The sequence below is a fragment of the Chenopodium quinoa genome, unplaced genomic scaffold (genome assembly GCF_001683475.1).
Source record: "Chenopodium quinoa cultivar QQ74 unplaced genomic scaffold, ASM168347v1, whole genome shotgun sequence".
NCBI classification, from domain to species: Eukaryota; Viridiplantae; Streptophyta; class Magnoliopsida; order Caryophyllales; family Amaranthaceae; genus Chenopodium; species Chenopodium quinoa.
This window is the reverse complement of record NW_018744828.1, coordinates 277,928-291,955: the sequence shown is the minus strand read 5'-3', so window position 1 is coordinate 291,955 and position 14,028 is coordinate 277,928. Positions and strand designations below refer to the sequence as shown.

At 45.5% G+C, this 14,028-nt stretch overlaps 1 protein-coding gene across 1 annotated transcript; it reads right to left on the bottom strand.

Annotated features, from left to right (window-relative positions):
* Window positions 1-11,232: 11,232 nt before the first annotated feature.
* On the bottom strand, window positions 11,233-12,108 carry LOC110704229 (uncharacterized mitochondrial protein AtMg00810-like). The gene has a single exon (XM_021882017.1). It carries the CDS (start codon window positions 12,106-12,108, stop codon window positions 11,233-11,235), a length of 876 nt encoding a protein of 291 aa, XP_021737709.1.
* Window positions 12,109-14,028: the final 1,920 nt, after the last annotated feature.

Sequence of the window (14,028 nt, the reverse complement as noted above, 5' to 3'; positions counted from 1 at the left end):
GGTCGAGGAAAACATACACAGACGCTCGGCTACTGCTAGAGCAGAAGAAGAGTGACCGATTGTTAGAGTCGACCTCTACTTCAAACTTCCAAGACAGTCTGTGAAATACCTCGATGAGGCATACTCAGTCGTATCATGAGAGTCAGTCAGGCGGCACCTCCCGTCAGTCCGGCTTTCATAGCGACCAGGCGGTACCAAACTTACCGTTTGTACCGCAACAACAGTATTTTTTACAGCCACCTCCGTTTGGTGGACATGCAGCAAAAAATGTCCAACCTATGGACTGGCAGCTACGGTTGCTTAGACTTGGTGAACAGGCGTCGGCCTTCTCCAAGGAAATTACTGAAGCCGCTCAGCCGGCCAAAGTGAAAAATGTATTAGTAGGCGCCTATGACGGCACTACTAACCCAGAAGACCATATGATGGCATTCACCAACCTGATGTACCTTCAAGGGTTGGTGATCCCACTTGGTGCAAGTGTTTCCCAGCGACTCTCAAAGGAATCGCACAACAATGGTTCGGCAACCTGTCGACTGGTTGTATAAATAACTTCAAGACGCTTGCTTACTTATTCACCTCCAACTTCGCCATGAACATCCCTGCGAAGAAGACGACCCTTGATTTAGGAACAATTCAGCAGGGCGAGAAGGAGGGGCTTCGTTCTTACATCAGGCGGTTTAACCTGATGAGAATACAGATTCAAGGGTTACCGGATGAAGTAGCCTATACTGACTTTTTCAGAGGTCTCAAAGACGGGTCGACCTTCAAATTTGATTTGGTCCGAAAGAGGGTGGCGACTCTTCAAGAGGCCTTGATTGAAGCGGAAGCCTATATACAGGCGACTGACCTTTGTAGTACGGTAAAACAGTCAGACGGGAAAAGGTCCAACAAAAGAGAAGGACGACAGAAGCAGTCGTCAAACAAAGACGAGAAGAGAAAAGAGGTCTGGGCAACTGATTCCTCTAAACAGCCGTCCCAGAAGAAGAAAAAAGAATTCAAACCATACTCCCCAAAGTATGTGTTTAACAAGGATAGCCAATTTATCCTAAAGGAAATCAAGGGACGGATCTCAATTGAGAAGCCGGTCCCCATGAAGGGTTCTGCAAACAATCGGAACCAAGAAAAATTATGTGATTATCATGAAGATGTTGGTCATCACACCAATGAATGCATCAGTCTCATGCGGTATCTGGACCGCCTGGCTGAGCAAGGTGATCTTGACACTTATGTCAAGAAATCTACGGGGAACACTTCCTCGAAAAAGTAGTCGACCAAAAAGAATCAACAGGCCGACAGCTCCGATACAGATGATGCAGTCGTCTACACCATTGCAGGCGGCTTCTCAGGAGGCGACCCCACTATTAGGGGCAACAAAGACAATATCCGACGGTTAGATGTAAATTCCGTTCACCAAGAACGGCCCTCCAAATATTCATTTCCTGAGATTGTCATCACTGAAGAAGATCTAGGAGGGGTAAGAGGGCCGCATGACGACCCTATCGTTATTGAATGTAAAGTGGCCAACCAGAGAGTTGGCCGAATCCTCATAGATACCGGAAGCTCCTCAGATCTCATCACTAGCAAATGTCTGTCGAAACTAAAATATCAGACTGATTGCATACATCCGGCATCCCACCCTTTAGTAGGGTTTGGAGAAGGAGTCGTCCACCCAGTAGGACGAGTGGATTTACCCATCCGCCTGGGCGAAAAAGGGGAAGGACGACACATGGTAGTCCGGTTCCTGGTAGTAGAAGAACTCTCGGCCTACAACATGATTCTGGGACGACCAACCCTGAATAATTCCAAGGCTGTTATAATCCCATCTCTTATGTTGCTCAAGTTTGAGAGGGATAATGGAATAGTCGGGTCCCTAAGGGGAGATCAGAGGATGGCCTAAGAGTGCTATCTCTCGGATGTCAAGCCCACTATTATGGCCACTGGGTCGAGTGGTGGAAAAATAGACCTTGACAATGTCAAGGAGAGTGCGCCTGTTCAAGAAGCAGGCGGCAAGAAGAGAAAGGCATCCCAGACAGGGGCCGCAAGAAAAGACAGAAAATAGCAATCATTGGCAGAGGAGCGGTCGGATGAATTCCGCCCTCAGCCAGCTGGTGAGCATACGAACTTGATCTTAGATGACTCGCGTCCTGACAGAACAATCAAGGTTGGGACGACTGCTCTAAGGGACCTGGGTGACGACTTTCACAAACTATTGAAAGAATACAAGGACATCTTTGCATTCGAAGTCCATGAAATGCCAGACATTAGTCCTGATCTGGCGGTACATAAACTGGCCGTGGATCCGAAAAAGAAGCCGGTACGGCAGAAGAAGCGGAACCATGGCAAAGAAAGAAGTCAGGCGGCAGCCGCCGAAGTTAAAAAATTACTTGATGCAGGGTTCATTCGGCAATGTTACTTCCCAGACTGGGTTGCAAATGTGGTGCTTGTTAAAAAGCCGAATGGCACCTGGCGAATGTGTGTAGACTACACAGACTTAAACAAGGCGTGCCCCAAATACAGTTACCCTCTGCCTAAAATTGATAACCTGGTCGACTCAACAGCCGGCCATGCTATGATGAGCTTTATGGACGCCTACTCTGGTTTCTATCAAATTCCATTATGGAAGAAAGATCAGGAGAAGACGGCCTTCGTCACTGATCAGGGGTTATACTGTTACACGGTCATGCCGTTTGGTCTTAAGAATGCCCCGGCCACTTTCCAGCGAATGATAAACACTGTGTTCTTTGATCAGATTGGGAGAAATGTCGAGGCATATATTGATGATATGATTGCCAAGTCTAAACTTCAGAAATATCATCTGTCGGACCTCCGAGAAACTTTCGCCACACTCAGGCGGCACCATGTCATGCTCAATCCCAAGAAATGTGTCTTTGGAGTTGAGTCTGGGAAATTTCTCGGATTCCTTATCAATCAGAGAGGAATAGAGGCGAACCCTGAGAAGGTGCAGGCGGTCATCGACATGCAGTCGCCACGTACCATCCGAGAGGTTCAGAAGTTAACAGGTTGTCTGGCGGCCTTGGGAAGATTTCTAAGCCGATCAGGCGACAAATGCCTATACTTTTTCCAGGCAATTAAGAAAAAGGCAAGGTTTGAATGGGGGCCGGATGCTGAGGTGGCCTTCCAGAAATTGAAAGTTCAATTGCATTCCTTGCCGAGGCTGGTCAGCCCTTTGCCCAAAGAAGTACTCTACATGTACCTGGCCGTCTCTGATCATGCGTTAAGCGCTGTTCTCCTTGCTGAAAGAGACGGTTGTCAGCTCCCGGTCTACTTTGTCAGCCATGTACTAAAAAATGCCGAGTTGAGGTATCCCTTAGTGGAGAAATTTGGTCTTGCACTCTTCATGGCTGTTAAAAAATTGAAGCCCTACTTTTTGGCACATGCAGTCGTCGTGTATACAGACCAACCTATCAAGCGGCCACTGACCATCATGGAGTCGTCAGGCCGAATGATCAAATGGGCCATAGAAATACAGAGCCTTGAAGTTACCTTCGAGCTTAGAAAAGCAGTGAAGGGGCAAGCCTTTGTTGACTTTATTGTTGAGATGACTCGTCCTCCTGACTCTCAAGTTCCAGACCAAGTCTGGAAGGTATATGTGGATGGAAGCTCTACTTCAAATGGTTGTGGAGCAGGCGTCATATGTCAGTCGCCAGAGGGCGACAGGTACGAGTATGCTCTACGCTTCAGTTTTCAGGCCTCAAACAATGAGGCAGAATATGAAGCTTTACTAGCCGGAATCCGCATGTGCAAGGCGGCAGGGGCAAGAAAAATAGACGCCTGTTCCGATTCACAATTGATAGTGAGTCAGTACAATGGCGAATACGAAGCAACCCATCCGGCCATGATCAAGTATTTACAGGCGGTCCGACAAGCAGTCGGCTCCCTTGAGGATTTCCATCTGACCCAAGTGCCGAGATCAGAAAACAACCAGGCGGATGCACTTTCAAAATTAGCATCATCCGCCTCCTGTGATACTCCTCGAACTGTTTTTTGGGAAGTAATGGAGAGGAGAAGCATTGAGGAAGACCCTATTGGAATCTTAGACAGAAGCTCAACCTGGATGGATCCAATCAGGGCATATCTGACAAATGGTACCCTGCCGGATGATCATCAACAGGCGGCAGCACTGAAAAAACGAGCAACCAGTTTTGAAATAATAAAGGGAGAACTTCACAAAAGGGGGTACCTTCAACCCTTCTTAAAGTGTTTTACTCCAGAAAAGGGGCGAGAGATACTAGACGATCTTCACTCTGGTTACTGTGCTTCCCATATAGGCGGTAGGACGCTTGCTCAACGGGCAAGGCGGCAGGGCTACTTTTGGCCTACTTTAGAAGTAGATGCGATCGAGATGGTGAAAAAATGTGACAAGTGCCAAAGGTTTGGCAAACTAATTCACCGTCCGGCTACTGACCTCACTACCATTCATAGCCCACTACCGTTTGCTAAGTGGGGCATGGATATTCTGGGTCCATATACGCCTGCTACAGGCGGAAGGAGGTACATACTTGTTGCCGTCGACTACTTCACTAAATGGGTAGAGGCGGAGGCTGTAAAGGGAATCAAGACGAAGGATGTAATTTCATTCATTTGGAAAAATGTCATCACTCGGTTCGGGGTTCCCATGTCTATGGTTTTTGATAATGGTCCCCAATTTGAGACGCCTGTTCTCAAAAGCTGGTTGGGTGACCAAGGAATTGCACACTACTTTGCATCTGTCGGCCGTCCACAAGCAAACGGCCAGGTAGAAGCCTTTAATAAAATCATCTCAGACGGTCTCAAGAAAAATATTGAACGAGCAGGCGGCCTATGGGCGGATGAATTACCACATGTTCTCTGGGCCATTAGGACGACTGAAAAAGGGGCGACTGGAGAAACTCCATTCCTCCTAACTTATGGTGCGGAAGTTGTTCTTCCAATAAAACACTACGAGCCGACTCTTCGAGTAATGCTATATGACGAAGAGGCAAACTGGGAAGCCATGCGCCTGACATTAGACTCACTTCCTGAAAGGAGGGGCAATGTTGTCTTGCGCCATGAAATTTACCGCCTGAGAATGACTAGATCATACAACAAAAAAGTACACAGGCGTCCACTCAAAGTGGGGGACTTTGTACTTAGAAAAATGGAAGCAGTTGGAAGGGCTAATGAGTCTTGCAAACTAACTCCCAACTGGGAAGGACCCTACCGAATCTGTGAAGAGGTCAGGGACGGTACCTACCGTCTGGAAACACCAGACGGCCAACCGTTGCCTCGAACTTGGAATGTAGATAATCTTAAGAAATATTTCTTTTGAATGATGTAAATAGTCAAGGGCTACTTAATAAAAGTTTGCATACTTAATATTCAATTTTGTACTAAGAGGGGCACGCCTACTAACAAACAGTCGGCTACTCTCCATACTCAGTTTTCATTTTTACTTAAGAGGGGCATGCCTACTGACAAACAGTCGGCTACTCTCCATGTTTAATTTTTATTCTTACTTAAGAGGGGAACGCCGCTTGTTTCACTCAACCGGCTACACTCCCATAATACAGTTCACCAAGAACTATCAAAGGCTCATGGCTAAAATGATCAGACCAGGCGCCAAGCCAACTGATCAAAATATAAAAATTCAATTCGACCTGTCCCAACGTTATAGCAGGCGTCCGACGGCATCCATCCGGATGAAATTCGTCGCAGAGAGCAGCTCCCTTTTTGGGTGGAACATTGCTCTATAAAATCATTACACGGCACCTATACGACTGTCTAACCAAGACAACCACGTAGCCGTTTCCCGGACAAGGATATCTCTCACTTAACTGACTAATCAAGTCAAGCAAGTGTTCGCAGTAACCATCCGGGTCAACCGACCGACTGAACTACTTGGGATAAGAACAGTTGGTATTTTATGAGTTAATAGCCAACAAACATTGGCGAATAAAGGGGAACAACCGGTACCCACCGCTTGATACCTCTACTACTCAGTTACTTGGCGACTAGGTAACAATCATGTTTACTAAAAAGGTGTTCATACAGCACCTGTTCACACTAGATTAAATATGGCGGGGAACAGTCGGCCTAGACGGCCTAAAGTCTCTAGCCTAAAAATATGACAAGAAGGAAACCACTTTCCTACTTGGTTAATTTTACAAATGACAGGACCGCCTGCCTAAAGGGGATCCAGTCTTTAAAATGGTTCGAATACCGATTGGATAAATGGCCGACTGATCGTCTAGCCTGGAAACTGACAACCAGTCGTCCAGGGGCATAGGCGGCGTGACTAACTATCCGTACCTGTCTGCAACTATCGGCCATGTAAAACAGTCGGTATAGTGTACAATTGGATATCAGAATATTCAATACTTAAACAAATTTGAAGACAAACAAAAATATTCATTAAAAGGAAGCCGGTCATTAAAGACCGGCAAAATATTCAGAGCCCCGGCACCCTGGCCGGGTAATACAAACAAACGGCACGCAGGCCGGGGAAAGAAGACATAAAGCTTATGAAGGGGGCAGATCTTCAATATTAGCAGTTGCCGCCTGGTCAGCTATCTTTTTGCTGGACTCGGCTTCAGCTGCATCCTTCTTCGATAATTTACCCCCAAGCGGCACAAGCGCCACTACCGGCTGCTCCTCCTCCTCCAACGCCTCTTCCTCAGCAGCCGCCAGGATCTCTTGATTATATCTATCAGAACACTGGCGGTACGTTTTTTCCCAGGAGGCAAAGTCGGCATTGGGGAAGAGGCGGCCCCAGTCATGCGCTGGATTTGAGCAGAGTCTTCCATCATCTCCCGGACCAGCTATTTCTTTTCTTGCTCGGCCTTTTCCGAGAGCTCCTGAGTAAGACTCTTCTCCTGGGTCACCAGGCGTTCCTTAACAGCCGCCAAGGATTTTTCCAAGGTTTCGTATGAGGACATCTTTTGGCGAAGAGGTCTCAGCTCGGTCTTGAGGTTGTTGATGGTCGCCTCCAGCTCGCTATTCCTCTTCTGGGCCGCCTCTAACTGATCCCGGATAGCGGCGGTAGCCTGCGCCTGATAATAAAGAATATCAATTGTCAGAACTTCATTTTGGGCAATTTGAAACATTGCCTTATCACAGTCAGAGGCGGCCATAGCTTTTGCAGCCTTTACCTCTTTGTTCTTCCGGTCAAGCGGCTTGCGAAGGCAGTTCACTCGGAGCAGGGCCTAAGTAAAAAGGGGAACAGGCGTCAGTTTCCAAACAAAAAAGAAAACAGGCGTCCTGGAATTCAAATACTCAAAAATATGCTAAGTATACCTCAGCAAGGACCCCTGCAATCCCGTCTAGGTCAAGGGTGCCGACACCCCTGACCGTCTCCCTTTCAGCTGGAGGTACGGCCTTGATCATAGACTTGGCCACTTCGACCAAGTCAGGCTCCTGAGGGCCGGCTGCATCAAGCATAAACAAACGGATTAGACCTAGTAAAGAAGGGAGAAAGTCTAAAATTTACAAGGGCAATTTCATACTTCTAGGTGGCCCAGCTGGAGTTTTAGAAGAAGTGGCCGGCTGTTTCTCAGCCGCCGCATGTTTCCTGGCAGAACCAGGAGAGCTCGCAACAGTCGTCCTCCGGGCCTTGGGGTCCGGCTGTTGGGAAGAAGAAGCTCTTGGAGCGCCCGTCTAAAAAAGATGAAAAGAGTCAGTATATGCATAAACACAACTCCAAAAAGAGGGTGAAAGGTTCGAAGCCCACCAAGGGTGCCCCTTGATGGGGGAGTCGGTTGAAGACTGTTGCATGATGGAGGCCCGCAACATGGCCGCCGCAGTCTTGGAGGCGGTAATTTTGCTCATGGCGTCCGCTGCAAAAACAAATAGCAAAGTTAATAAAAGTCATAACAAGAAATGCACGGAACAACAGAGTATTCGACAGGCCGGCTACCTCTTGATCACCGACTGCTGAGGCCACAGGCGGCCAAAAAGTACTCGTCGTAGAGCCATTTGAAGCTCGGGACGCAGTGCAGGGGTACTTGCTCTCGTACCCCTGAAGTAGAGTTCACCTTCGACTCTACTTTGAAGAGTCCTTTATCTAGGATCTCTTTCTTAGCCTTGGGGGGAACAGGCGGCATGCTGCGGCCGCCTGCAAGAAGGGGCGGATTCCTGTTCCACCTGTTGAAGCGCTTGTTCAGCTCTGTGTCTGAACTCTCAATGATAAGGAAGGTGCTCCTCCAGTCCTTCCATTTGTTTGCTTTACCTCTTGTCATGAGGTAGCTCCTGTGGCTCGTCAATTGATACCAGCCGGTACAGCCTGCCTTAGGGGTCCGGCTGAGGTAGTTCATGTGGGCGAAAGCCTCGAAGTTCGGCTTCACCCCGTGCAGTTCGCACCCGGCCACATAGCCGAGTACGTTGACCCAGGAGTTCGAGGCTAACTGCCATAACCCCAACTCATACCCATCCAAGATCCGCTGAACAGCCGGATGTAGTGGGAAGCGCAGCCCAGCCTTGATGGCCGCCTCGTAGCAGCCAAAGCAGGCGCCATCATAACTGGTACCAGCCGGCCAGACGACTGTGTCTTCTGGATCCGGCACGAACACTAAAAAGCCGGGGCCCATTGTGTGGTTTGCGATAAAGCTCCCCACTTTCTCTTGCATGGCCGTGATCCGGCCCCGAGGTACCGTGCAGTAGTAGGGGGTATTTTGCTCTCGGTGAGAGGCGGATGGCTCCGCCCAATCGTCCCCCTTCTCAACTGCGTGAGAAAGCCTCGCCTCTTGTAGGCGACTGTTTTTCTCTTCTGTGTCTAGAGAAGCATGGCCAGAAGAGCTAGACTCGGATTCGTCCTCTGACGAGTCTGAAGAGGACGACTCCTCCCCTCTCCCGGAGGGGCCCGCCTCCTCTCCTTTAAAAGGAGCAGGAGAGAATGTAGAATTGTCAACTGTAAAATGGGAAGGGGTCACTTTGACTCCTCCCTCAGAACTGCCGACTTTCAAGCCGCTTTGTTTCACTTCCACATCTGGCGCCTGGTCAAATGTTTCACTAATCGGCACCCTGTGGGAGGAGCCGTCTGAGTTTGAGATCCTGGCAGTCTTTTTTGTTCTGGTCATCATGCTCTGCATAGACACAGATACAGTCGGACTTTGTATAAAGAGCAAAGATGGGTCCAGAAAAGGGCAGGCGGCACTCCTAGTCCTAGATTCAGCCGTCCCCGGTGACCGGCTGATCACTAACCTAGGTCGTGTCGTGTGCTTCCGTGGTGCCATTTCAAAAAAGAATAAAGTAAAGAGAAAATTAGAGTAAGAGAACCGACGGTTACCTGAACGAGTGACGATTGATGAAGTTCTGAAAATCCTTTGCAGTCGGCTTGTCAGAGCAGGCGGTAGGCAGAAAGGGTCCAAAATGTCAGAGCAAGTTCAGGGGTCCGAATGTTCTCTCACAAAGTTTTCAAGTGTGAAAATGACCGAAGTCAACACGCCTTTATATAGGCGAAGTGAGAAGGCGAAGGGTCACTTCCAGAATTCAAAATTTTGGCGGGAGAATCTCTCAGCCTCTCGCCGAGTGACACCTGTAGCAGGCCGTCGCCTGTTACAGGGCGACACCTGTCACAGGTAACACGTGACCAGTCACGTGCCACCTGTGAGGGGAAAATGATTAGGGGATTTTGCTCCCACCAATCGGAATGCGCCACGTGGGCCAATCAGGTCCTGCCAAGTGTCCCCCAGTTGGACCTCTCAGGGCTTGCCACGTGGCACACGCTTATTCGTTCACCCTGGACTTATTATGTCATGACACGTGGCATACTCCATGCCTAATGGAGAAGCCGGCCACCTAGGCCCAACTTCCGAGGGAAGCCCAATCAGCCCAAGGTTAACCTAAACCTAGATTGGCACGTTTCTCGAGGTTATAAATACCTCCCTTAATCCTCATTAAGAGAGACGACGCAGATTACACACATTAAACACTCTCACCTAGAGAGACCCAATCACTTTAATTTCCGCATTAATTACTCCTTAATCAAGTACTAACTTGACCGTCGGAGGCGGATCTCCAATCATCCGGAGCATCCGTTTGTTTTGCAGGTACAGGCGTCCGGTTCCAGTCTCGGAATTGTAACTCTCCCACAGGACATCAGAAAACCCCAAAACAACACATACCTTTATAGATGATTCAAAAATATAAATTATTAAGACCCGAGCCCAACAAAGTAAATCACGTTGTATCTTTAAGACAATTTTACTCCCTCTTTGATACCCAAGGTTATTATTGAGCAATATAATTGTCTTCCAAGATAGAACGGGTTTCGCTTCTTATGAAATGGTATTGTAATTATAAAAAAACAGCGAACAAACTAGATAAGAGTAACCGATACTATATGCATGTATTTTTAGGAGAAATATTGAGTACCCATGAATCAAAACAACCAACAACTATTTATAGAAAAAGAAATTTAGATGAAAAGGTGCAAGTAATGAAATAAACAACTATTCTTTATAACTAATGAAAAGTAAATGAAATAACATAGCTATTCACATTAGAATTATTAATGAAAAGGTACAATTATCCAAATACATAATCCAAATAGTCATACAAATATTCATACCACAATATTGTACATTATTATTGTACAGATTCATTATTCTTCATTATTATACAAAATACATATACAAAAATAAATATCCAACTATTCAAAAAATAAATAAATAAAAAGAAATAAATAATAAAAAGAAATAAAATAAATATCCAACATTATACTCATCCATCCACATTATTTTATGTAAGATATTTCGACAATTTGATGAATTGTTTATGAACAAGGTAGACATATATGAATAATAATTATTGCATATATGTATCTTTTACCTTATAATTATCCGTAATGGTGGAGTTTTGAGCAGCAGTAGTAGCCAACATTTCCAATGTTCTGGACTCTTCAACACGATTTTGCAAATAATTATTAACTTCAGCCAATCCATATGTCATATTCTGTAATAAAAAGTATTACTCCAAAAGTCAAAATTACAAAACTTCGTATACTTTAGACTAATGATTACCTCGATTTCGTAATATATGTAACTGCTAAATTATAGAGAGAATATGATAAATTGAATAAACTCAATCACTTGCCTCCCATTGATACGGCCATAGCCAATATATATTACAAGGTTTCCCTAATGTGATAAAATTAGGAAATATCACAAAGATCTCAAAAGATTATATTGTAGGCACAAAATATAGCAACTAAATATTATCATATAATTTCCTAAAATATAATATTCCCAATACCCCCCCTCAAGTTGGAGCATGGGGATTGTAAATGCCCAACTTGGAAAGAAGATGATCAAACTGAGACTTCCCAAGCGCTTTAGTGAAAATGTCTGCAAGTTGTTCCTTAGTGGAAACATAAGAAGGATCAATTAAGCCCTCTGTAATGGCATCATGAACAATGTGACAATCAATCTCAATATGCTTCGTACGTTCATGAAAAACTGGATTTCGAGCTATATATAAAGCAGATTGATTATCACAAAACAACTTGATCGCCTTAGGGTGTTCAACACCCAAACTCAAAAGCAAGGCCTTCAACCATTTCAACTCATGTGTGGTTGAAGACATGCAACGATACTTAGCCTCAGAAGAGGATGTGGCAACTGTGGGTTGTTTCTTGGTCTTCCAAGAAATAGGTGATTTACCAAGGAACACAAGCCAACCTGTCAACGAACGACGAGTAAGAGGACACGCCGCCCAATCTGAATCACACCAGCCCTGCAAAGTCAAGTCACTATCTGCACTCAACAAAATACCCTGTCCTGGGGTACCTTTTAAATAACGAACCACCCTGAGAGCTGCTTCCCAATGCTCAACCCGTGGCTCGTGCATAAACTGTGAAAGAATATGAACCGAATATGCCAAATCCGGTCTAGTCACCGAGAGATAAATCAATCGCCCTACCAGTCTACGATAAGACTCGGGATTCTCAAGTAACTCACCACTAGCAAGACTTAGCTTGTGGCTCTGCTCAATCGGAAAACCACTTGGTTTCGCACCTAATAGTCCTGCTTCAGAAACAATATCCAAGGTGTATTTTCGTTGACACAAAAACAAACCTGATTTACTATGAGCAACTTCAATGCCCAAAAAATATTTTAAAGGACCAAGATCCTTCATCTTGAAACAATCACCAAGATAAGCTTTGAACACATTTAATGCAGCGGAATCATTCCCAGAAATAATAATATCAAACATAAACTAAGACATTAATCTGAACATTGCCTTTAGAGTATGTGAAAAGAGAATAATCAGAGTAAGACTGAATAAAACCGTACCCTTTTAGAGCCGTAGTGAGTTTTGCAAACCAACATCTCGGAGCTTGTTTCAACCCATACAAAGACTTTCTCAAACGACACACCAAACTTGAATCCGAACTCTCAAAACCTGGGGGTAATTTCATGTACACTTCCTCTTCTAGATCACCATGTAGGAAAGCATTATGAACATCCATTTGCTGAATTTCCCAGTTTTTTGAAACCGCTATAGCAAGGAAAGCACGAATAGTAGTCATTTTTGCAACCGGAGCAAAGGTCTCACCATAATCAATGCCTTCTCGTTGATGATTACCAAAAACAACCAATCGAGACTTTAGACGCTCAACATCACCATTAGACAAAAAATTTGTCTTGTACACCCATTGACAACCTAGAGCTATCTTACCGGGAGAAAGATGCTCTAATGTCCAAGTCCCATTATCCTCCAAAGCCCTTATTTCTTCTTTCATAGAACGTCGCCAACCTTCAGATTTCATGGCTTCTCTAAAAGATTTTAGATCCTTTCCCAAAACAACAGCTGCAAGAAATTTGCGATAATTTACATAAAACATGTCACAATTTATATAGTGGGCCAAAGGATAAGGCGTACCTGAAGGAGTATTAGATGACGGAGAAGAAGAAGACGGACTATTAGCAAAAACAGAATGTGTCACATAATCACGCAACTTGACTGATGGAATTTTCACACGATGACCTTTACCTAACACCTCCGGTTGAGGCTGCTTGGAGGTATCAAGTTGCTGCTCGGCCTCTGTGTTGCTGTTGTCGGGCTGAATACGAGACCCAGCTGTCGCTGGAATTCCAGCGCTTGAGGAAGCAGCTGGGTTCAATGGCTGTGGAGTATACCCTGCACCCGTAGGAATTGCTGCGGGGGAAGCTGGAGCAGTATGCTCAGCCGCAGGTGCACCCGCGTGTGAAGGCTGCGGTGTGGCAGTGGGCACTGTGTTGGGGGCAGACTGTTCGAAGGTCTGAGCTGCCTGTTGCTCGACATACATACCTCCATTAACACCCAATTCAAACTCACTGTCATATCCCAAAAAATCCTCATGTATGTCATCATTATTATCAGAAATTGGAGAAGTTATATTTACATCTTCCGGGGAACTAAACGGAAGCACCCCTTCAACAAACTTCACGTCTCATGACACAAAAAAAACTTTTGAATCAAGATCATACAATCTCCATCCTTTCTTCCCAAAGGGATATCCCAGAAAGATACATTTCCTACTCCGACTGGCAAACTTGTCCCAATTTGTTTTCTGATTATGAGCAAAACAAAGACATCCAAAAGTACGGAGAGCATCAAACAAAGGTGGTTTGTTGAACAAAATTTCAAATGGAGTTTTATTTTGTAACAAGGGAGTGGGTGTACGATTAATTAGATGAGCAGCGGCAAGGACACACTCCCCCCAAAAATAAATAGGCAAATTGGCTTGAAACCTCAAAGCTCTCCCAACTTCAAGAATGTGTTTGTGTTTTCTCTCAACCCTCCCATTTTGTTGTGGAGTCCCCACACAAGAGGTTTGGAAAACAATACCGGTAGCACTAAAATAATCATGCAAGCAATTAAATTCCGTACCATTATCACTTTGCACAACAATATTTTGAGAAAATTGCCTATCAACCATTGCAACAAATGCTAAAAACATTCGAAACACCTCAGTTTTATCAACCAACAAGTAAATCCAAACAGCTCGGGAATAATCATCAACGACAGTAAAAAAATAACGAGCTCCGCACGATGAGACATGTCGATACGGAC

Coding starts and splice junctions, on each gene's coding strand:
- LOC110704229 (XM_021882017.1), bottom strand. CDS start 12,108: ATGAAGGATCTTGGTCCTTTAAAATATTTTTTGGGCATTGAAGTTGCT.